Source organism: Sceloporus occidentalis, unplaced genomic scaffold (assembly GCF_023333645.1).
Source record: "Sceloporus occidentalis isolate IW3139 unplaced genomic scaffold, rSceOcc1.0.p SCAF_12, whole genome shotgun sequence".
NCBI classification, from domain to species: Eukaryota; Metazoa; Chordata; class Lepidosauria; order Squamata; family Phrynosomatidae; genus Sceloporus; species Sceloporus occidentalis.
In genome coordinates this window covers 14,742,101-14,762,901 of record NW_028316992.1, presented here as the reverse complement: position 1 = coordinate 14,762,901, position 20,801 = coordinate 14,742,101, and the positions used below count along the sequence as shown (strand labels likewise).

At 40.3% G+C, this 20,801-nt stretch overlaps 1 protein-coding gene across 2 annotated transcripts in view; it reads right to left on the bottom strand.

Moving 5' to 3' along the window:
- Positions 1 to 3,981: 3,981 nt before the first annotated feature.
- CREB1 (cAMP responsive element binding protein 1) overlaps positions 3,982 to 20,801 on the bottom strand; it is a 40,325-nt gene continuing 23,505 nt past the window's right edge. The window contains exons 1-8 of one of the 2 annotated variants that reach the window (XM_089478066.1): positions 19,624 to 19,689; positions 17,406 to 17,572; positions 17,006 to 17,152; positions 14,825 to 14,925; positions 9,853 to 9,995; positions 7,722 to 7,904; positions 6,058 to 6,208; positions 3,982 to 5,042 (exon numbers count right to left, since the gene is read on the bottom strand). In XM_089478066.1, coding sequence (XP_089334192.1) covers positions 4,898 to 5,042; positions 6,058 to 6,208; positions 7,722 to 7,904; positions 9,853 to 9,995; positions 14,825 to 14,925; positions 17,006 to 17,152; positions 17,406 to 17,519 — 984 coding nt within the window. In that variant the 5' untranslated portion in view covers positions 17,520 to 17,572; positions 19,624 to 19,689 and the 3' untranslated portion in view covers positions 3,982 to 4,897. Of the gene's footprint in view, positions 5,043 to 6,057; positions 6,209 to 7,721; positions 7,905 to 9,852; positions 9,996 to 14,824; positions 14,926 to 17,005; positions 17,153 to 17,405; positions 17,573 to 19,623; positions 19,746 to 20,801 lie in introns of those variants that run through there. The other variant, XM_089478065.1, reaches the window with a different exon arrangement.

Below are 20,801 nucleotides of genomic sequence, written 5' to 3'. Positions count from 1 at the left end.
GAGTGGCATCTGGATAAAATACAACTTGTAAAAAGTTGTTGTTTTTTTAAATCGATCCTTCAATTATTCATCATGGCTTTTCTAATTACAACCAAAACGCCTTTATCCTTCTCCTGCCTGGATTCATTCTAACTCTGGCCTGTTACAGACTGCCAAAATAAAGCTGCTTTGAGTCTCTTTGGAGGTATGCTATTTAAATGATGCATGGGTCCTAAGAGTCTGGAGGTCGCACCAAAGCCACACTCCATTCCTAAGCACTGGAGGGCAGCTTTGGTGCAGCTTCCGGATTCTTAGGGTGCATGCATCATTTAAACAGCATACCTCCAAAGAGACCTGAAGCAGCTTCATTTTGGTAGTCTGTAACAGGCCTCAGATTGTTCCTCATATTCACCCTAACTGGATAAGGATGAGGCCCAAGTAACTGGCTCTGTATTCTCATTAAGTACAGCAAATGCTTGTTTATACAACTGGTTATATTTAAACAAACCCTTGAGCTTGCACCATTCCCTAACTTGTTTACATGATCATCAGACGTATTAGGACGCAGGATTAAAACCACCATATGTAGAATAGTGTAGATGTGGCCTAGGTTTCTTTGAAGGGTTAAGAGGCCATACATAATCAATAGCACAGTTACGCTGAGAATGGAATTTACAAATGGGCCACATTGTGAACACCGTGCCTTTGTTTTTGTAGACAGGATCCAGAAATAAATTAGCTGCATCCCAACACAATTACTGTCTTATTACAATGCAGGCAATCTACAGATTAACTCTTTATCATCCCACAAATAAATGTTTTATATCTCTTCGTACAGCAATATAATGGTGAAGGTTATGTGTACACAAACCCTGAGAAAATAAGCAAGAAGGTGCAGCAAGATGTCATGACATTCCCTGCGGGTGTAAACAAGGTACAAGTGATACACAATAATCATGGAAGAACCTCAGGAATTCCTGACTACAGGGAAAAGCTTTTAGGAGGTGTGAAATCAGGGCATTGGAGACCTGCACTTTGCAGTACCAAAAGTACATTGTGCTAAAAAAAAAAATTCTGTCCATGCTAGACTATGGCCTACATTCATTTTTAAAAATACATTTCAGGTTGAAATATTTGGGACTACATTTTAGGTTTCTTCCTTCCTGATTTCTAATCCTGAAATTAAGTCACAGAGTGGCTTAAACTATGTTGAGCAGGTTGCTGAATTTTGAGCACCATTGTTTGAGTCAGCTGTGCTTATCGATGTGAACATATTCACTGGAGTAATCTAGTAATTTTGGAAGATTCACAAAATCTGTCCACAAGCATAGCACATACAACCACTGGTTTGTACTACATAGAGGTTAACTTACACTAAAAGATTCAGTATTATACTGAGCTCACGTCCGTTGCCACTAGGTAATATTCAGAGTTGTGCTTTTTTTAAAAAAATGATCTGGTTATAATGAAGCTCTATCACTAGATATAAAGAAGTATTTCATACTTTTATCCTTAGGTTTCTGGAACATTAAGACAAATGATAACATTTAGTATAACTGAAATATATTTAATTTTCCCTTTTATCTTATGATCAATTTTATAATTAGATAGCAACCTCTATGACATGTCTGCTGACATTAGGAAAAGGAATATTCCTAACTTGTATTATCTTCTAAATCTTTGGTACTGCCCTGTGCAGATCACCCTGAAATAATAACCTCCTTTTACAGATCCTGAGAGTCAGCCGATCAGTCCAAGAGTAAGTGAGACGTATAAAGATAACATGTCCAAAGTAAGCCTGCTCCTGGGTTGTACCACTGCAAATGGGGAATTAAATATTTGCCTCTTCATGTAAAGAAAGCTTCCCGCACATTAAAAAGAAAGATGTCCGAAGTAAAAGGCTATACTGACACTTTCCCACTAGCTTTCTGTTTTCTGTGATCAGGATTAAAAAGAAAACATAACCCAAAATTGCAGAAACAAGTATTCAAGCCCTCGCATGAACTCTACAGTCCACCAGTAAACGTTCCACAAAGGAGTTACGCATGTGTTGCAGTTTAAACACATTTTGCTGAAGCAGAGAGTTAGTTCTCTGCTTTTTGATAATTATTTAGAAAGAAGATGACTTCTGGAAATTATATACTGTAGAAACACTAAATATGTCTGGACAAAAGTGGGCTGTGAATTCAAGCAATGTTACTGATAAACTGCTGAAGTCTGGAGTGAGCTGCTATGAAACACAAAAGAAGAAAACAAACAAAACTGAGCAACCCTTTTTTTTAATAGGTGGGGACAAAAAAAGTAAAAAGGCCTATCTGTTCCCTTCAAACAAATCAAAATGTTTTCCAAATGTTTTGCCTTAACTGTATAGCTGCCAAGAGACAAAGCATGAAGTGAAGAATCGGGGGATGAGAGGGCTTTTAAACGGTCAACATGGTTTGATAATGCACTATCAAAATATATATATATATGTATATAAACGGCAATGCAATAAAGTAACTGAAAACAACAGTACAACATATGAATAAGCGCCAGAGTAATGTAGCTCAAACTACATGGGGGAGGGAAAAGGGAAAGGAGAAGAAACCTTGTGTGCATGTGTGCGCTCACACATGCACACACCCATGTGCACCACACCCAAACTCCCGCACAAAGCCCCTTTTTTTCTGACCTCAACATACTATAATACTCAGCATTCCTGACTTAGAAGCTCTCAGAGCTATAGATTATATACTGTGTATATATTTTTATATATGTACATATTTTATACATAAAAGCATTTCCCAAGACTATCTGTTAAAAGAGCAACTTGGGCAATATTTTAACTACCTGCACGGTACCTTTTCTTTTGTAAAATATAAAAACTGTACTGGAAACCAATGCATGTATGGTGGTTATAATGGAGCTAGCCCTTTCTATGCCTTTTTAATTCAATTAAGTCTGTCATTTAGCAAAATGGGGCCAAAGGTGTAACATCTGAGTAACACAAGTCTTGCTCTTAATTCAATAAATTAGCAATATACAAAACATGTCCCTCCCCCCTCTGCCCACACTTTCTTCAACGCCTGTTGACTACTAGATTTGCAAAGCACATACTGGTAAACTAGCCAGCTCTGTGCTTGGGTTAATAATGGAAATGAAATTAATATTACATAAGGAATGCCAGGTGTCCAAATATTTCAGTATTGGATAAGTAAAAACTTAAAATGTTATACTTATTGCTGGTGAAAGAGTCCAGAATAAAAACCCTGAATTTACCTATAGAACAGCCACAACGGATACTGTGACACTAAAAACAGTGTATATACTAAGGCAGACCAAATGAACCCTAGAAAGGTCACCTCTAGGGTAAGGTTCAACAGCCCCATAACAACCCATTTTGCTGGTGGCCTCTCTGGTGAAATACAATCTCAAATAATTAGAGGATACTAAAAGAATGGTGGTGGTTGCTTTTCTGATACTACCTATAGAAAACAAATAATGAATTATTGCATAATTTTATAACAATTTAAATAGATTATCTAACACAGAAACAGCCAGCTTTTTTGGGGGGGAAACCCCAAACCATGAACAACAGATACAATGGCTTTCAGTGAAACCATCAATACAAAAATGGCTTCTGAAAAATCAATAGAATCAATCAATGATTCTACCAGAATTTTGTGGGTGAGGAAACACCTTCACTATGCATTTCAGTTTTCCATAATCTGTCCTCCATAATCTTTGCAAGAATCTGTTTGTTTCCAAAATGGAAGCAAAGTGCAGATTAAAGGGCTTCCTGAATTGCATGCAGAACTTATTGATTAATACATTTCTGTTCTGCCTTATCCAATTTGCCCAAGGCAGCAAGCATTTTTCTCTACCATACCATCTGCTCCCTGACTCTTTTAGGAGGGTATCTTATTGAAGGACTACACAAAAACTGGGCATCTTAAAAGGGACAATTTAAAGAACTAGTATCTGCACAATTTAACTATAATGAGCTGTATGTCCCCCCCCCCCCCCCCCCAAACGTACACTGTGTAGGCTATGCTTCTGGTAACGATAGGCTTGGATGGAGCAAAAAAAAAAAAGGTAGGGCTTTTAATGACTAATTCTTTATAACAATGTTATTTTTTCTAAAATTTGCTGTTCCTACTCTACTGGAGTTGATCACTAGGTCAAAGGTATTTGGTAATTTCTGCACATGAATTCGTATGACTGAAAACATCACTTTTTCCAAAATTACAGAAGATCAATCTCTAATCGACTTTACAGTATAGAAAAGCTCTGAAAAACCAGATAAAAGTTGCAGGTCACCAACCTGCCCTTTCCCTAACCTCTCTATGTGTTTACTTAATTACTGCTACTCTGATACCTATACCCCTGAAGTAGTATATGTCCTTTGGCATCATCCCACCATATAACTGCAACTGTACAGTTTTGATAATGGAGGTTAGAAACCATGCAACAATTTGGCAACCATAGCTTCCTCAGTGCATCATACCTTGGCTCTACACATGGCCCACCGAAGACTTCAGGTCAGAGGCTGACTCTCTAAGGCATTCTGATGAGCTCAGCACACTACATCTTGAAATCATTATGACACACCACCGCTTCCAATAATTTTGCAAGTGAACATGCTTATTCCACGAAGAGGATGGGAGGTGAGGAAGTCAATTCTTTCTCTTCACACTCAGGATGCATTAGTGATGAAAATAATTTGGGGGCAGGGAAGGGGAGAAGTGGAGGCAGGTGTTTCAACATTCACAGTTTAATGCAAAGCACAGATGAATTAAATTCTGCAGTTGCTTTCAGGCAGTTTTGCGCGTAGAAAAAAAAAAAGAAATGTTTAGAAAATTAAAAGTTCACGTCTCTCTGGCTGTCGCCAAACCAGTCTTTCTCCTGCAATAATGAACAAAAAAATGGGGGTCTAAAATTAATCCGATTTGTGGCAATAAAGGTCCTTAAGTGCTTTCAGCTCTTCAATCAATGTCTTGTTTTGGTTTTCAAGCACAGCCACCCTGTTTTCTAGACATTTGACATATTCCTTTTTCTTCCTGCGACATTCACGTGCTGCCTCCCTGTAGATAAACAGGATATTCAAAGTCAGATCAATATGTAAATATGGTTCATAGATTTTAAGCTATGATCATGCAAGCTAAAATGGCTGAATGGCATAATAATTCGGCAGCTACACCCAGCACAAATCTTCTTCCAGACTGCTGCTGGGTTTAATATTTCTGGTAAGTTAAATGAAAAGAAAATATTGAAAAAAGACTTTTGAAAGAGTAACAATCACTGATAATGCTTAGAATCAAGTATAACTGAGTACAGGACCAGTGGGAGGCCAGTGGAATACAACAATGCAAGGTAGGAGGGAAAAGTGCAAATCTACTTTTCCCTCTTAGAAGTCACTTTTTACATTACTCACTGCAGTGCAAAAGAAAAATAGTTAACTTTAAGCTGTTTCAAATTAAGAAGTAACTCACTGTGCTACTCACTGAACCTCTCATTAGGGTATTTATTAATTCTATTTTGTTCCAGGTTTTACTATGAACTTGAAAGGATACCATATCCCTCAAATAGGCCTAGTAACCTTGCATAGCTTATTTAAGGGTCAAACTAAAAATCTGGAGTGAATTCACTACCCCACTGACAGGGAAGCCACTAGCCACCACTGCTCTCAAGGTCCTCCTCCACATATCACTTGACACGCATAGCCACTCTGGACTCCACAGTCCATGTTGTATCTATGATCTGCAGCTTGCTTGTTCTTACTTTCTAAATGAACTCTGGCTAAAATTCATTTTTTGTTTGTAATTTTGTCTGGACTGGTGTTATTTTGTCCTTTTTTGAATGACCTTTTGGCAAGATATTTTTTGTGATGTGGTCATATGCCTTTAGACTCTTTTGAACTTGACTGCAAGGACTTGTGTACACCGAGGCTGCTTGTACTTATTTTTGAGACAAAGCCAAATTTCTAGAACACCTTTGATTTCATCCTCTAACAACTTCTTTTGTAGGATTGCTGGGAGTGGTGATTTCCTTTGCTTGAGGCAGAGCTATATCTTCACCTGGCCTTGCACGGAAACAAACCTGTTCTTCATTAGACGGACTTCTCTCTTCCGTGCTGCTTCCTCTGCTGGCTGGGTGGGAAGTGCTGGAGAGGATGCCATGACAACACCAGGTGCAATGGTGCTTGTGGGGGCTGTGCGAATTTGGTAGGTCTGGACATCTCCTGAGGCAGCTATGAGGAAAAAGCATCAAGGGAAAAGGGCATGTTATATTTGACAAGTCTGGAAGACCACAAAACAATATGAGTAAGTGTTAAGACTGCAGGCAATTTCCTACATTAGCCAAAGTAGAAATGATGATATAATCTCCATACTGCTCTCATGCTGCACTCTAAAGAAACATAAATCAGTTAAGTTTTGGTGTAAGTCTAGAAATTTTAGTCACAAAATTGACACCAAAACCCTGGGTTGACTTATTCACTGGTCACTGCAAGTAGTGTAGCTTAACTCTTATCAAAAAAGAAGGAGCCATCCCCTTCTCTTAGTAGAGTGGCAAAAGGTGAGAGCTTAATCCGTCCTGGGAGAACCTAAAAGAAGCACCAATCGCCTCCACTCTCTCCACCATGGTGGTGCTTCTGACCTTTCTGAATGCCTGGGAAGGAACATGGAGGCAAGAGTAGCTTTTCATCACTTCCTCTCAAAGATGCATTGAGAGGAACTGGGCTTTAAAGAATTTGAATAAGACATTTGTGCATGTTTGTCAGCTATTCTGCATTAAAATTAGTCAATGTTATCACATTAATGTTAAAAGGTATAATCACTACTAATGTAGTCACACCATTTTCTTTGCTTTTTGATCCTTTTTAACATGTGTGCATTTTTTTAGCCCTGCCTGTGTCTGGTCATTCCCCTGCCCCCCATATCACACAGCTACCTTTTACTGTAGTTCCCTTCTTATCCATCCAGCCTTTAGAGTTAGAACAAACATTTATGCCTCCTGGAATTTTATACGTTCTTTGGCATCAATTTCTTTTGCTTTGTCCTTTACATCCTTTATTACATGCCCCTAAGTTTTATCCTCGACTTTTCCTTGGGTCATATCAAAATACAAAAATTTGGCTTCAAAACCTGCCCTCAAATTATACATGAGGCAGACTTATAGTCAGGTATATACAGTACGTGTTGGTTGGAAAGTATAAACTGCCCTAGCATCAATATCGGAGAGTTCTGTGCATACCACAGATTGCCAAAAAGACAAATAAACCATAATACTTGGCAAAGGAGAAGACAGTTGGACTGTTTAGGTGGACAGACTCACTCAAGGAAACCACAGCCCTGAGTTTGCAAGACCTGAGCAGGACCTGTTGATGACAAAGTAACTTGGGAGGTCTCTCATCCATAGGTTTGCCTTAAGTTGAAGTTGACCTCATGGCAGTTAAGAACAATGTGATTGGATCCTGCATCCTTTTACTGTTGGGAAGATAAAACATTTACCATCTATTGTTCAATGGTCAGTAGGTCTTACTGCTTTAACAGTTCATGAGCCTATAAACTTATATTCTACAAACATTTTAAAGAATACGTATTTTTGGAAATATGGTCATCTTATATAAGCCTTGTCCATATTCATATCCTACATACATGCATCCTTTCCTCGTTTTTAAATCTTATTCCTCCCCTCACTTTAATAATGATACTTTTTAAAATTCAATAGAAATATTAAAATCCTTAATTCTTTTCTCTTACCTTGTACAACAACCTGGTTGCTGGGTACGAGAATCTGCTGTCCGTCGGTAGTCTGGGCATACTGTAAAATGGTGGTACCAGGCTGGGTTGCAGCTGCATTGGTCATGGTCAGTGTCTGCAGGCCCTGTACTCCATCTGTGCCATTGTTAGCTAACTGGATTGCACCACCCTGGGTGATAGCAACTGAAAGCATGAAAACATCACTCACCATTTTGAATATTAATGTCCTCACTGTCATATATACAACATTATCAGATTTTTTCCAAACAATTATTTTCCAAATGGACTGTTTTAAGGCTTACTCATGTTTTGTTTGCTATGTAATAATGTTGGTAAATAATGACATCTGTTGCAATTGTCAATTAAGGAAGACACTGTCCTGATGGCACAGTTCCTGTAGCTAACACAAACCCCTGTTTATTGCAAATTAGTTTAGGCCACGACTGGACAGTCACCTCTTTACTAATGGGCTCTTTATCTTTCTTATACCAGTGATATGGCTCAGACTAGCTGTATATTTCATTCTTTCTGGTATGTGAAATCTCCTGTTTCTTAGATGGGAAAAAGAGAACAATCTGGCACATCTGACTTCTGAGTAGCAAGTGGCAGCTGTTACAGTCACAAACAAATTTTATTACTGATATTCTTCAAACAACATCAATAAAAGAACTTTGAATACTTGTGATAAAGTATGTATTTAGCAGCACAATTAATCAAGTCATCAGACTAACTATCTACCTCTGAATCTGGCACACTCTATTAATTCCAACAGTTAAGAATGGTTCATTTTGTTTTCTACACTTCTCTACATCACACACTTATATATCTTGCCCAGAGCTTGGAAAACTTTGTGTTTTCTTTTCTTTCTTTTTTTTTTTTTTGGGGGGGGGGATAAAACTTCAACAATGCCCCAGCTAGAATGGCCACTCACCATGCTGGCTAGGGGATTCTGGGAGTTATAGTCCAAATTATTAATATCTTTTCACATTTCTGTTAACATCTTTTTTCCCCAGCCAGATCTCCATGTTACTAATCTCTTCTTTGTTGCCTCTTCATATTAGTTCCATTTTGCTTTTCACATACAGCTTCTCTTCTTTAAATTGCTTATCTGTTTTTATTCTCTTTCATGATGTTTCTCTGCAGCACTTATACCATTCACACATGGTCCCTCATCCAATACTTCTAGGATAGACTTTCCAGCTTTGTCACATATACATCAATCCATTCATGCAGACAATACCTGCATGCACAGCATTGCCATATTCATGGTGGATATCAGCAACACCAGTCCCTAAAAGAAAATCAGGACCACACTAGGGACCAGGACAAAGAATAATCACAAGTACTCCACCCTCCCTCTTTCTTCCCAGCCTTGAAAGTTCATCAAGTTAAGGATTATCCACATGGCAATGCTTCTTGCATGGTAACTGAAATTAGAATGTGATTGCATGCTTGTATGCAAGAACAATTGCACAGTAATTATCACAGAACCTATCAACAGAAAATAAAATGGAAGGTATTCTTTTCAGGCCAAACTTGATAAACTCTGGTTTTAATTTTTTCTGCCAATGGGCCCTTACTGTTCGAATGTTTCTCAATTTTGGGATGCTTTATTTCCCCTTAAGTATGGCGGTCCTTTCTTCTGGGCAGTACACCTTTCAGTTGATAGTCAGAAGTGTTTGGCCTGAAAAGAATACCTTCCATCATGAGAGTGTGGAAACAGGTTCGGTTTGTTTGGGCATGGCTGATGCGTACTAATAGTAACAGGACACTTATCACACGAGGAATTTGCTTGTCCTTCCAGCAATGTTGCTAGCACCGGGTCTAGCCTTTAGTAGCAGTGGGATCCTTACAACCAGTACCACACACATTTCTATTTTTCTTGTGGCATCTGTAGGACTAGGCAGTTACTATCTTTTGGTCTCTTTCCACACATATCGTTGTTATGCATTCTCAACATTTCTGGTGCCTCATTTTACATTGTGGTAGTGGCAAATGTGGGGTACTGTATGTTTCTGAGCACTCTGGGAGAAACCGATAATGCACATATAAAACAATTTTTATTTTTAAAATTAAGACTTTGATATCTTTGCCATCTCTAGTTAAATAATGAAAAATACAAGCCACATACTATATTGCCCACTGCTTGTCTGGTAAATCGGAGTTGGCACAGTGACAGTAGTGATGGCAGGTGCTGTTGCCTCTTCTTCAGACTTTTCTTCTTCAATCCTTGGCACACCCGGGGCATCTGAGGACAAGTCATTCAAGATTTTTCTAAAAGAGAAGAATATTGAAGAAATCTCATCCAATTCTAGTACAGGTTTAGCATCCCTAATCTGAAAATCAAAAAACCTCACAAAACAATTTTTTTGCTACCAGCTGGCTGCTTCTGCTTCAAGGAGGCCTCAGTAGCAGATGACCAAGACACAAGGCTGGAGAGGGATGCAAGGATCTGTGAAATGGCATGAAAAGCGTGGATTCGGGCTAAGCACTACACCTGGATTCCTCCCATTTCATAAATGCTCAATCTCTCTCCAGGCTCGTGAAGAGAATATATACTAAGTGACTTGCGTATTATGTATATACAAACACAAAATCCAAAAACTCCAAAAGATGGAACACTTCTGGTCACAAGCATTTTGGATAAGGAGTACTCAACTTGTAGCTACCATATTTCTGGGCAATCACAATGGGCACCAATTTATGTGGTAATACAGAAAGAAGAGAACTGGGAAACTGGAGGTCAGGATACCCAAGCTGTTCTATATACTGGATAACAAACTTGGTGTTTCAGACAAAGGGCCAATCTTTGTTAGAGATCAAGCTGTAAACTTTTGGAAAGCCCCAAGTAGGGCATGAAAACAAAAACCTTGTCCTGACAGGTTATCTCTACAGTAACTGGTATTCAAGTGTGTACTGACTCTGAATTTGGAAGGTCCACTTAGCTATCAAAGTTCCTATATACTAATTGATCTCTCCTTCGTAAATTAGTCTAGTTCTCTTTTAAGTCATCTTAGCCAGTGGACATCATCACATCTTGTGGCTGCTAATTCTAGAAGTTAATGAAATAGCATAAGAATTACTACTTTTTTCATCTGCCCTATTGAATTTAATGTTCTTTTATATGTAATGGAGTGATCCCAAGTTGTAAATTTTTTCAGAGGGGTTTCTTTTGGAGAAAGTAATTAAGAAAATACTTGGTCCATTTTACCCCATTATGGTAATTTTATCATCTTCTCTCATTCCTCTTCTTATCTGTCCCTCCCGCTCATGAACTGAAGTAGTCCCAAAATGCTGCAGCCTTCTCTCACAGACAGTTACTTGAACCTCTTGATCATATGGTTGCCCTTTTCTGTCTTATAATATTCTTTTCACAACTGAACAGCCTGAACTTCCAGTGTATTTAAAAAGTGGACACACCACAGATTGGGGCAAAACTGTAGTGGCTGCTATCATTTTATAAAATACAAACCCAGGGCTTGCAATGCAAAACTCCATGATTGACGGTATCTGCAGTAATATCCTGGCCTCTTACTTTGAGGAGGCTTTTGTGCAGAAGGAGAATTTAGCCCTGAGTTTGGATTTTGGGGACCCTATGCTAGCAATGGAGGAAGAAAGTGGCCTTTTCTAGGTCATCATAACAAACAAACAACTTGTTGGTCAACTCTAACTTGGTAGAATGCCAAACATTTTTATTTATTTATTTATTTTTATGGTATTTATATCCTGTCTTCAGCCCTAAAGGCTCTCAGAGCGGTTTACAGTTATTCAGACAGTTCCCTGCCCTCAGACTTACAATTTAAAAAGTCATGACACAAAAGGAGAAGGGAATGGTGGTGGGGAAGGAGATCAGGTCCAGTGGTTCTTGTCTCTCTCTGAGGCCTGGGCCATGGCAGATGGACAGGAGGGAGGGCCTTTTTTTCTTGTTCTGCCTAGCCCTGATGGACAATGGTGTAGCCAAAGCTGGCAGAAGTGTAGAAGGGTCTGGATAAAAGGTGGGCAGCACAATGTCCTGAGAAAGATGAAAGTAGACACCACCTTAGGGAGAAAGGAAATGTCTGGCCTGAGGACCACTCTTTCCCTGTGAAAAGTTAGAAAGGGCTCATTGAGCGCAGTGCCATCAGCTCAGAAGACCTCCTGGCTGAAGTAATGGCCATGAGAAACGCCACTTTGAGCGTAAGCAATATGCGGAAAGCCAAACCCAAAGGTTCAAAAGGCAGTCTGGTAAGGTGCATAAGCACCAATCAGAGTGACCAGGAAGGAGCCAGCGAAGGGTAAAGGTGGTGTAGACTCTTGAAAAATCTTGTCAGAGTAGGTGAGGTGAAGAGCTTAGCAGATGGCGAACCAGAGAGCTGGTTAGCTATAATAGCTGACAAATATACCTGAAGAAATGAAATGGTCAGTCCTTGACCATGCAGATGGAGCAGGAAGTGCAAGGCTGCAGAGAGTTGAACTGTCAACCTCAGCTCAGCTCTAGCTTCAGCAAATGCACAAAAGTGCTTCTATTTAGAAGAGTAAGACCGCTTGGTAGAGTCCTTCCTGGAAGCAGAGAGGATTCGCAAAAGTTCTGGAGCGGTCAAGGCCAGCTCCTCCAAGCTGTCATGTGGAGTCTGCGTAGGTCCAGCTGAAGGACTGCACCATTGGAATGGGAGAGAAGATCTGGCCAGTTCGGAAGTTTGAGGCATTGGCCCCTGGACAGATGGAGGTGGGGGGGCAAACCAGGGTTGCCTCAGCCAGTAAGGAGCCAGTAGAATCGTATTGGCTCTGTCCCTGGTCATTTTGGTCACAACCCTTGCCACTAACGGGAATGGGAGGAAAGGCATAGGGGAAGTGACAGCTTCTAGGGAACCCATCCCTCGGCCTGCTCTGGTGCAGAACATCGGACCCTGTGCATTCTCTGGAGTGGCAAAAAGATCCAGGGAGGGTGTTGCCCACCATGAAGCGATGGGATGTAAAGTCTCCTGTGACAAGGTCCACTCATGTTGAAGAGCCCTTTCCTGGCTGAGGGAGTCTGCCAGGACATTGTCCTTGTCAGCCAGATGAATTGCCACTGGGTGAATGGAACATTGATGGCACCATGTCCAGAGCTGTTGAGCAAGATGAAGAAGCACAGGGGAGTGGGTTCCGCCCTGTTTGTTGATAAAATACACCGTGGTAGTGTTGTCTGTTACTACCTGTACAACCCTGTGACAGAGGTGGTTTTCAAAAGTCCAAAAGGCCTTGATGATGGCTAAGAACTCCAGGGCATTGATGTGCATTTTCATTTCAGAAGGGGATCAGCAGCCTTGAACACAGAGGTCCTTGCAGTGGGCCCCCTATTCTGTCATGGACACATCTGTGGTGACCATTCTGAAAGGCTCCGGAGGTTGAAAGGGCATCCCCCCAAGCATGTTCTTGGGGATCAACCACCACCAAAGGGATGCATGGACATGTTCAGGGAGTGTCGGCTTCTGTCTGGACTGTCTGTCGTTGAAGTGGTCGAACACAGAAAGAAACTATTCTTGTAGCGGTCATAATCTTAGGCGCGCCAAGTAGGTTATGACTGTGGTGGAGGCCATGAGGTCTAGAAGTCGTTGAATGTCTCTCACTGTAGGATGGTCCATATGGAGAACAGAGTGAAGGTGGACCCAAAGTGTCCTGCTTACCTTTACTGAGGGCAGCACAGCAGGGGAGTGAACAAAGGAATAGTCCAGTCCAAAAGTCACACAAAACCAGTCAGTCACAGCAAAGGGAAGAGGCAAGAGCATAGTCACAAGGCAAGTCCAGAGGTCAGATAACTAGAATCATGAATCCAAGAGCAGGGAACAACAAAGCTGCAAGTCTGGTTGTCCGCTGCAAAGAATCGCTGCAGCTGGAGGTCTTTTAAAAGCCTTCAGCTTCTCTCAGCTGAAACCTATTAGCTCTCCTCTTGGCTTCTAGCCTGGAAGAACACTTCAAAGACTCCTTGACATGTTTTTGCTCCACAGGTCCTGAGCCTCCTCTGAGACTGCTGATCCAGATCTGCCCCTGTCTCAGCCTCCTCCATGTCTTCAGAGTCTGAGCCCTCTGACTGTGCCTCTAAGTCAGGCCCAGGGTAGTCCATGACACAAAGGGCTTCTGCCCTTCTGATGGGCAGATAGGCATGAAACATAACAGAGTCCAAAGATGTGCCTATATACTCTATCAACCTGAAACACTCCAAAAGGAGTATTTCTCTTGTGGTGGATGAAAGAGAACTGAAGGAGGAGCCAGATTGGCAGGATTGGGCATGCTCAGTACACGGGAATGGACAATGCTGCCAATCTGCTCAGCTTTCCAGCTTTCCGAATGGGGTCTCTGCGCAGGCGCAAACCCTATTGTGTGAGACCACGAAGAATAACTTCACAAACACACAGTTATTCTCTCACCCAGTCTCCATTATTTGAAGGGTACATTTTGGAGAGGGGAATGGCCCTTGCCTTAGGTGTTCAGGGGCCAAATGCTGAGTCCGCGAAGCATAATTGGCCTATGGGACAGAGAATGTCATTTATCCTCCAAGATGGATACTCTGTACCAAAGCTTGTTACAGGTACTAGGAAGAGGTATTTGTAAATCCTGCACTGGACTCTAAAATAACAAACTAGTTGTTAAGGAACCTAACAAGCATGCTTACTGTATATACTCATGTATAAGTCTAGAAATTTTACTCAAAAATTTGACTAAAAACGACTTATCCATGTGTCAATGTAAATACTGCATTTTAACTCTTATTTTAATAGAAACCATCTCCTGGTGAAAGGCAAGAGCATAACCTCACCTGAAAGTACTGACAGCCTCTGCATTCTGATCCTTCTAACCTTTAGTCTGAGCACAAACAGTTATGCTTCCTGGAATTTTATAAGTTATCCGACATCGTTTTTCTTTGCTTCATCCTTTACATCCTTTGTTACATGCCCCTAAATTTTGCCCTCGACTTATCCATCAGTCATATTAAAATCCATAATTTTGGTTTTAAAACCTGCCCTTGACTTATACATGAGGTTGAGTATATACGGTAAATTACTTCCGGTTGAATTGCCACCAGATGCTGACAGTTCTGCATATGTTGATCTGCTGCATATGTGTAGAAAAATTTAAATTACTACCTGTAAGAAGGTCGCCTGGAGAGAATTTCTCTACGTTTCTGGGAGTCTGTGACACTGTCTACAGATTCCTGTGAATCTTCACTTTCCGCAATGGTGGAGATCTAGTTGCAAGAGCACATTAATGTTTCTGTTATAACCAAATTTAGTAAGCAACAGATACAAAGTCAAAAAATTTGTCAGTATGTATGAATCCAAAGGGCATCCCTCTATACCTCAATAGTCTGCAGGTCAAAGAAATTGTTACTTCTGGACATTCTGAGACTTGAAGGATTTTTTTTCACAGGAACTGAGGTACTGTGGACTTTAATAAATCTCAAACTTTTGGGACAACAATGGGACATCAACTAAATACTTTGCAGCAGACAGTAGATACAGAATGTTTATCACAGGAGAATGGCCAGCATTTGTGGAACTGGCTGACTGCTAAGTACAAAAAAAATGATATAGAAAAATGAGTATGTGGAAAAAACTATTCCCTTAAACAAAATGTTTTAAGGGTAGAGGGGCAGAACCCGTGTCTATAGGTACTGCCAAAGCTATCAGCTACCTTCATCTGTGGGGCAGAAAAAAGCTCAAATTCTATATGCACACAGTCAGTTTAAGGTTAAGATGATATTAAGATTGTGAAATACTGGACTTAATACTTCAACATTCCTACTACATTCTTCTCTTTCTAAATTCCAAACACTTATCTGTTTCTTATCTTCTATCTTAGAAATTCCTGCATGCTATTTGAACTTGGGTTTCACAAGTCAAACAAGATAAATCTGAAATCTTGTTTTAGTGACTGGAAGCATATGCAGAAGAAACTACATAAAAGTGCAAAAGGAGAACAATGGTCCTTATCAAAATGATCTCATTTTGGGGACGTTGCAGCCGAAACAAAATACAGTTGATACATACAACTGTGCAAATACTAACTTGAGCCCTTTGCTTATTGGAGATTATCTGTCTATCAAATAGTCATATCTGAAGTATAACCAATAAAATTAATTCTGTTTTAACAATATAAAACAGGAATGGGCAAGCCATGGCTCAGGGGGCTCCACAGACCCTGTCCAAACCCACTGAATCCTAAAAAACAGTCCTAAAACTACTCTGAGGGGTGCAGTTTGCCCCCTAAATGTAATTTCCTTTTAGAAACAAATGAAAACCTGAGGGACAGTATAATTATATTTAGAAAGCGACTTGTGTACCCTAATGGCCGTCGTAAGTGTAGTTTGCTGGTATGGAGTCTACTTTTTTCAAGGTGCAGGGGACATTCAGGGGGTGACCATGAAGGTTCAGGGGAACCCAAAAATGGCCTCAGACCCTCTGAAGTAACCCAACCCTGAAACAAAGCAATTCAACAAAATTAAAATAAGAACATATAATTGAATAGGACAAAAACCACACCTTGTTCACTTCACCTCAAATGCTTGAATGAATCATAAAACCTTAATACAGCCAGTAACCTTGACCACAGGTTTCATACCCGAACCTGAGGAATTCTTGTCAACTCATCCAACTGTACATGCTCATTCTTTCCCGATAAATATTTGGATCTTGCCAAATTGGGAGACACATCTCAACGTCAGTCTCTGTCATGTTTGCTGCTCTACTGTCTAAACGACATCCAAGCAAGTAATTGTTTTGTTTCATAGTAGCTTAATTGACAGTTGTGTGGAATCCACCATCCAGGAGTCAAAATGCTCTTTTTCTTAACACATACATCTTCAACAGTGCATTACAAGATCACCCCAGAAACGTCTGGGTCTTTTTCTGCAAGCAGCCTCCTTTCAGCATAGTACATTTCCCCACAAAAAATCTCTTTGGCTGAAATCAGACCCTGCCATTGTCATTCACAGCCCTCACATTATGGAGATGTGCATGAACAAAAAGGCAGAATAGAATCAAAATTTAAAATTCCACATGGAATTTTAAAATTGGAAGAAGATCTATTTTAGCTCTCAAGTATCTGGCCCTGTCCAGCAATGTGTGGTGAAGTCACCTTTTCACCTTACATAGCATGAATGATGTGTTATCTATGAAACAGGAGAAGAATTGTTATAAGGCACAGTATAAAATTTCCTTTTAAAGACTCAATGGGCATGTCATAGACATATGCTGACTAATGAAGCTCATGACTCATAAAGCTATGCTTCAAGAGATAACAAGTTTTTAAAAATTCTTTCCATGTACCTGAACTGTCTGGACTTGTGGAGATTGAATCACTGATGGCTGAGCAGCCTGAATTACACCATGGACTTGAACAGTCTGTCCATTGGGGAGCTGAACTAAGGTTACAGTGGGAGCAGAAGATGTTGCATGAGCCGCTGCCATAGATACCTAGAAAAGAGAGACAATGTGAGCAGTTACTGTAAAAACTACTATAACACTGGAAGAATGCTATTCATTGTGTTGTGTTGTACAGCAAAACTGATGTAGACACATTTGACTTAATAAGATGAGAAATGCACAAACCTTTTTGCCTGTTAATGCAACCCATTCTTTTTTTTTTTGCAAAATATTGCAATCAAACAATGAACAAATGACCATAGCTTCCCATTTCATTTGGACTGGAAAAGAACAAGTTGCTTACCTGTAACTGGTTCTTTGAGTAGTCATCTGTGACCTCGCACAAAATAGGATTTGTGCCCCTGTGCAGTGCAATTTTCAGGGCTTCTAAAGCTGTAGATCTAATGTTTTGCACCATCCCTAGCCTTTAACTAGATAGGTAGTCCTGTTCCTCAGGCCTCAGTTCTAAATCTGCAAAGCAGCAAAATTCAAGAAAAGAGGTCAATGGGACACCATGAGAGGAGGAAGGTTGAGATTGTGAGGTCATGATTGACCACTCGAACCACAGTTACAGATAAGCAATCTATTCTTATTCTTTGTGGTCTCTGTAACTCACACAAAATGAGATACTGGCCAGTTATTTATCCCCGGAGATGGGAGTGTCATGCCATAGATGAGAATACTACTTTGTCAAAGGCCAATGTCTGCTGAGAATGATTGTTCATCCTGTAGTTGGAGACAAACATTGAGGGCTGTGACCACGTAGTGACCCAATGGATTTCCTGTAGAGGGACTCCGCTCACAAAAGTGGTTGATGTCAACCTCGCCCTGGTGGAGTGACTTCTAATTTGAGGAGGGGGTCATTTGCCTGTCATCTCATAAGCCAGACTGAGGGGTGCTGTTACCCATTTGGAAAATCACTGAGGTGACACTAGTAGTCTTTATTAGTATGAGTAGCAAACAAAGAGGTGTTGTGTCTTGTGTACCGTCGTGGTCCTTTCGATATAGAAAGCCAGGAACAATGAATGCCAATGGCAGTGTACAGGCTGTTCAAGGCCAATGGACAGGCTCTGCATGAACATGGGTAGAATAATATCCAGGTTAATGCAGAAATGCAGAGTTGAGATAGAACCAGTGGGAGGTGCAATGTGGAGTTGGGGCTCTCATTGGGGTGTGAGTATAGATTTGGGAATCCCTCAGAAATTTTTCTACCAATGAGAATGCAAGCACAATGGTTTGCCCACATGTTGGAAGTGTCAAACAAAACTGACATATAGCATTTGAATGAGGAGAGGAATAATTCCTTATCTATGAGGAAGACAAGGAAGTCAAGGACATGGGTGGTGTCCACATTTGTCAAGGGAACATCTCTCACATGAAGGATGGTGAGGAAGGACTCCCTTTTGTATGTATAGGAATTCCATGTGGAAGGTTTGTGGGCAGCTTCCAGGATTCATTGCACCTGAAACAAGAGGGATCCTACAGAGTAATCTTCTATGCCATGGGAAGATCTGGGTGTCTTGCTCTGCCCCAGTCAATGGTGTGGAGATCTAGTTGCGATGGAAGGCCAACAAACGTGTTGTCGGTGAGGTGGAGGAGGGGGCAAAATTACGGCTGCCTGGGCCACAATGGAGTAATCAGGTGGCATTCACCTTACTCTCTGAACCTGGCACAGTTTGACTTTAAGAGCCTGATTTATTCTGAAGATGGTAACCATGTTGGATGAATTGGGAAAGTATGGTTAATTTGAGACTTCTGGGTTTAACTCTTACATTTCACAAATGAAGGACAGCAGTGTTATGTACTGGCAAAAAGTCTGCCAATATCTCAACTGAAAAAGCCAAGATTCTGAATTAAGCCCAAGTGCTTTGAAATCTGCTCTGTCAATTCATAAATGACTTAATTTTATAGCAGTTAATGTAGTATATTGTAACAGCCTATAAACTTTTCAGATTCCATAAGAATGGTACTATTATAATACTCATTCTCTCTAACAGTGTTGCAATATTTTGTTTTAATACTGAATGGAAGTTTTGTGAATATGCAATTTATACATATTTTACTTGGCTGCTGGCATAAATGTGGCTGGAAAGAGCTGGTAGTTCCTGCCACATTTTCATTAAAAGTGGTAACATGCCAGTGGTAGTGCAGATGAAAGCATCATCCTCAAATCTTTTATTAAGCAGCCTTTGTGGTAGTTCTTAGAGCCAGGAGACCAGTGAGGGAAGTGTGTGTGCACACATACATGCTCTGCCTGCCAATATAGTATTTAGAGCAAGAATGCATTCCCAACAAGCTGTTCCTGACCATTGCAGATAGCAATCCTCCTCCTTTTGTGTTGGGGGAAGTGGAGAGTTGGGAAACCTGTAAAAGTTTTGAGTTTGACAGAGTATGTGTCAATTCAATTGAGAAGATTCTCTTTCCATTTTTTAAATGGAGGAGGAGTTTTGTTTTTAAAGTGGAAACTGAGAATATAGAAATATAGAAAATAGCACCCAGGCCAAATCAAGCCAGTTTTGTACCTGGGCTAATGTTGCAATTTGTGGCTGTGCCTGTACCGTCATTTGTTGATTTTCTGCATCTGTAACAGCTGCATCGCCACTCTGCTGGTTGTCTGCGCCAGATTCCATGGTCATTTAGTTACCTACAATTATAATGATTTTGTATTATTATTATTATTTCAGGATTGTTCTATAAATTTCACCAACCCAGTTTTATTTACAGAATTTGCTTATGATATTAAATATATCACCAATTAGTTACTGCACCAGTTATGTTGCATTAGAACTTCCCCTTCTTTTACAATTAGTGCTCTAAGTGTAAACTAATTATTGATGTTCCAGGAGCAATTACAGATATGTGTACAAACCAACAAAGAGTTAACATAAACACTAATAACACAAGCCTGCATATGTTGTATGCCGAAACAGAGCTCAAAAGCATTTTCTCTCTAGTAAGTGAGTAGTGTCCCAGACAAAGACATGTAATGGGACTGGCAGAAGATGACACATCCTGCTACAACCTCCCAAATAAACCTGTCTGAGGATGGAGAGTGGTGCTGATTTCAGTAGAGTCTGTAGTACAGGGGGCTGCTAGATGTGAGATTTCAGGGCATTCTCCATCTCACATTAACCCATTCCATTCAGCAGAACCCCCTGGTTCCTTGGGAGAGCCTGTTTGGGAGGAACTAAGAGGCTTGCCACAGGGATCTAGGGACAGGAAAGTCATCTTCCACCAAGCCCATCTTGTGATCTTTTATCTGGCTCCAATTCATTATGTTTAAAATTGCTTCCCCCAAGTTTACATATTTTATTCAAGTCATATAAGATCAACATGGCTGATATATCTTTGCAACAACAACAACAACAAAATTATTTAACAAGATGTATGACAAAAATTATGTGCAAAAATGCACCTGCAAAATTAGAGCTGAGGCAAAACACCAACCAAAATATTTGACATGAACTTTACAAGTCAGAGTATGATCTTTTGATATAAATGGGATAAATATAGTAAACAGAAATTTCCCATGTATGTTAGCAATATGGAGAAAATGATCAAGTCTTCTAATCTCATGTCTGAATGTTTTCAACTGGGGAAAAAGCAGGGAGGGGAAGGGCAGGGGAGAAACCAAAGGGGGAGGGGAGAGAGAGAAAGAGTTGACAGCATCTTTGGTCATAACTGGCCAGTGTTATACAGC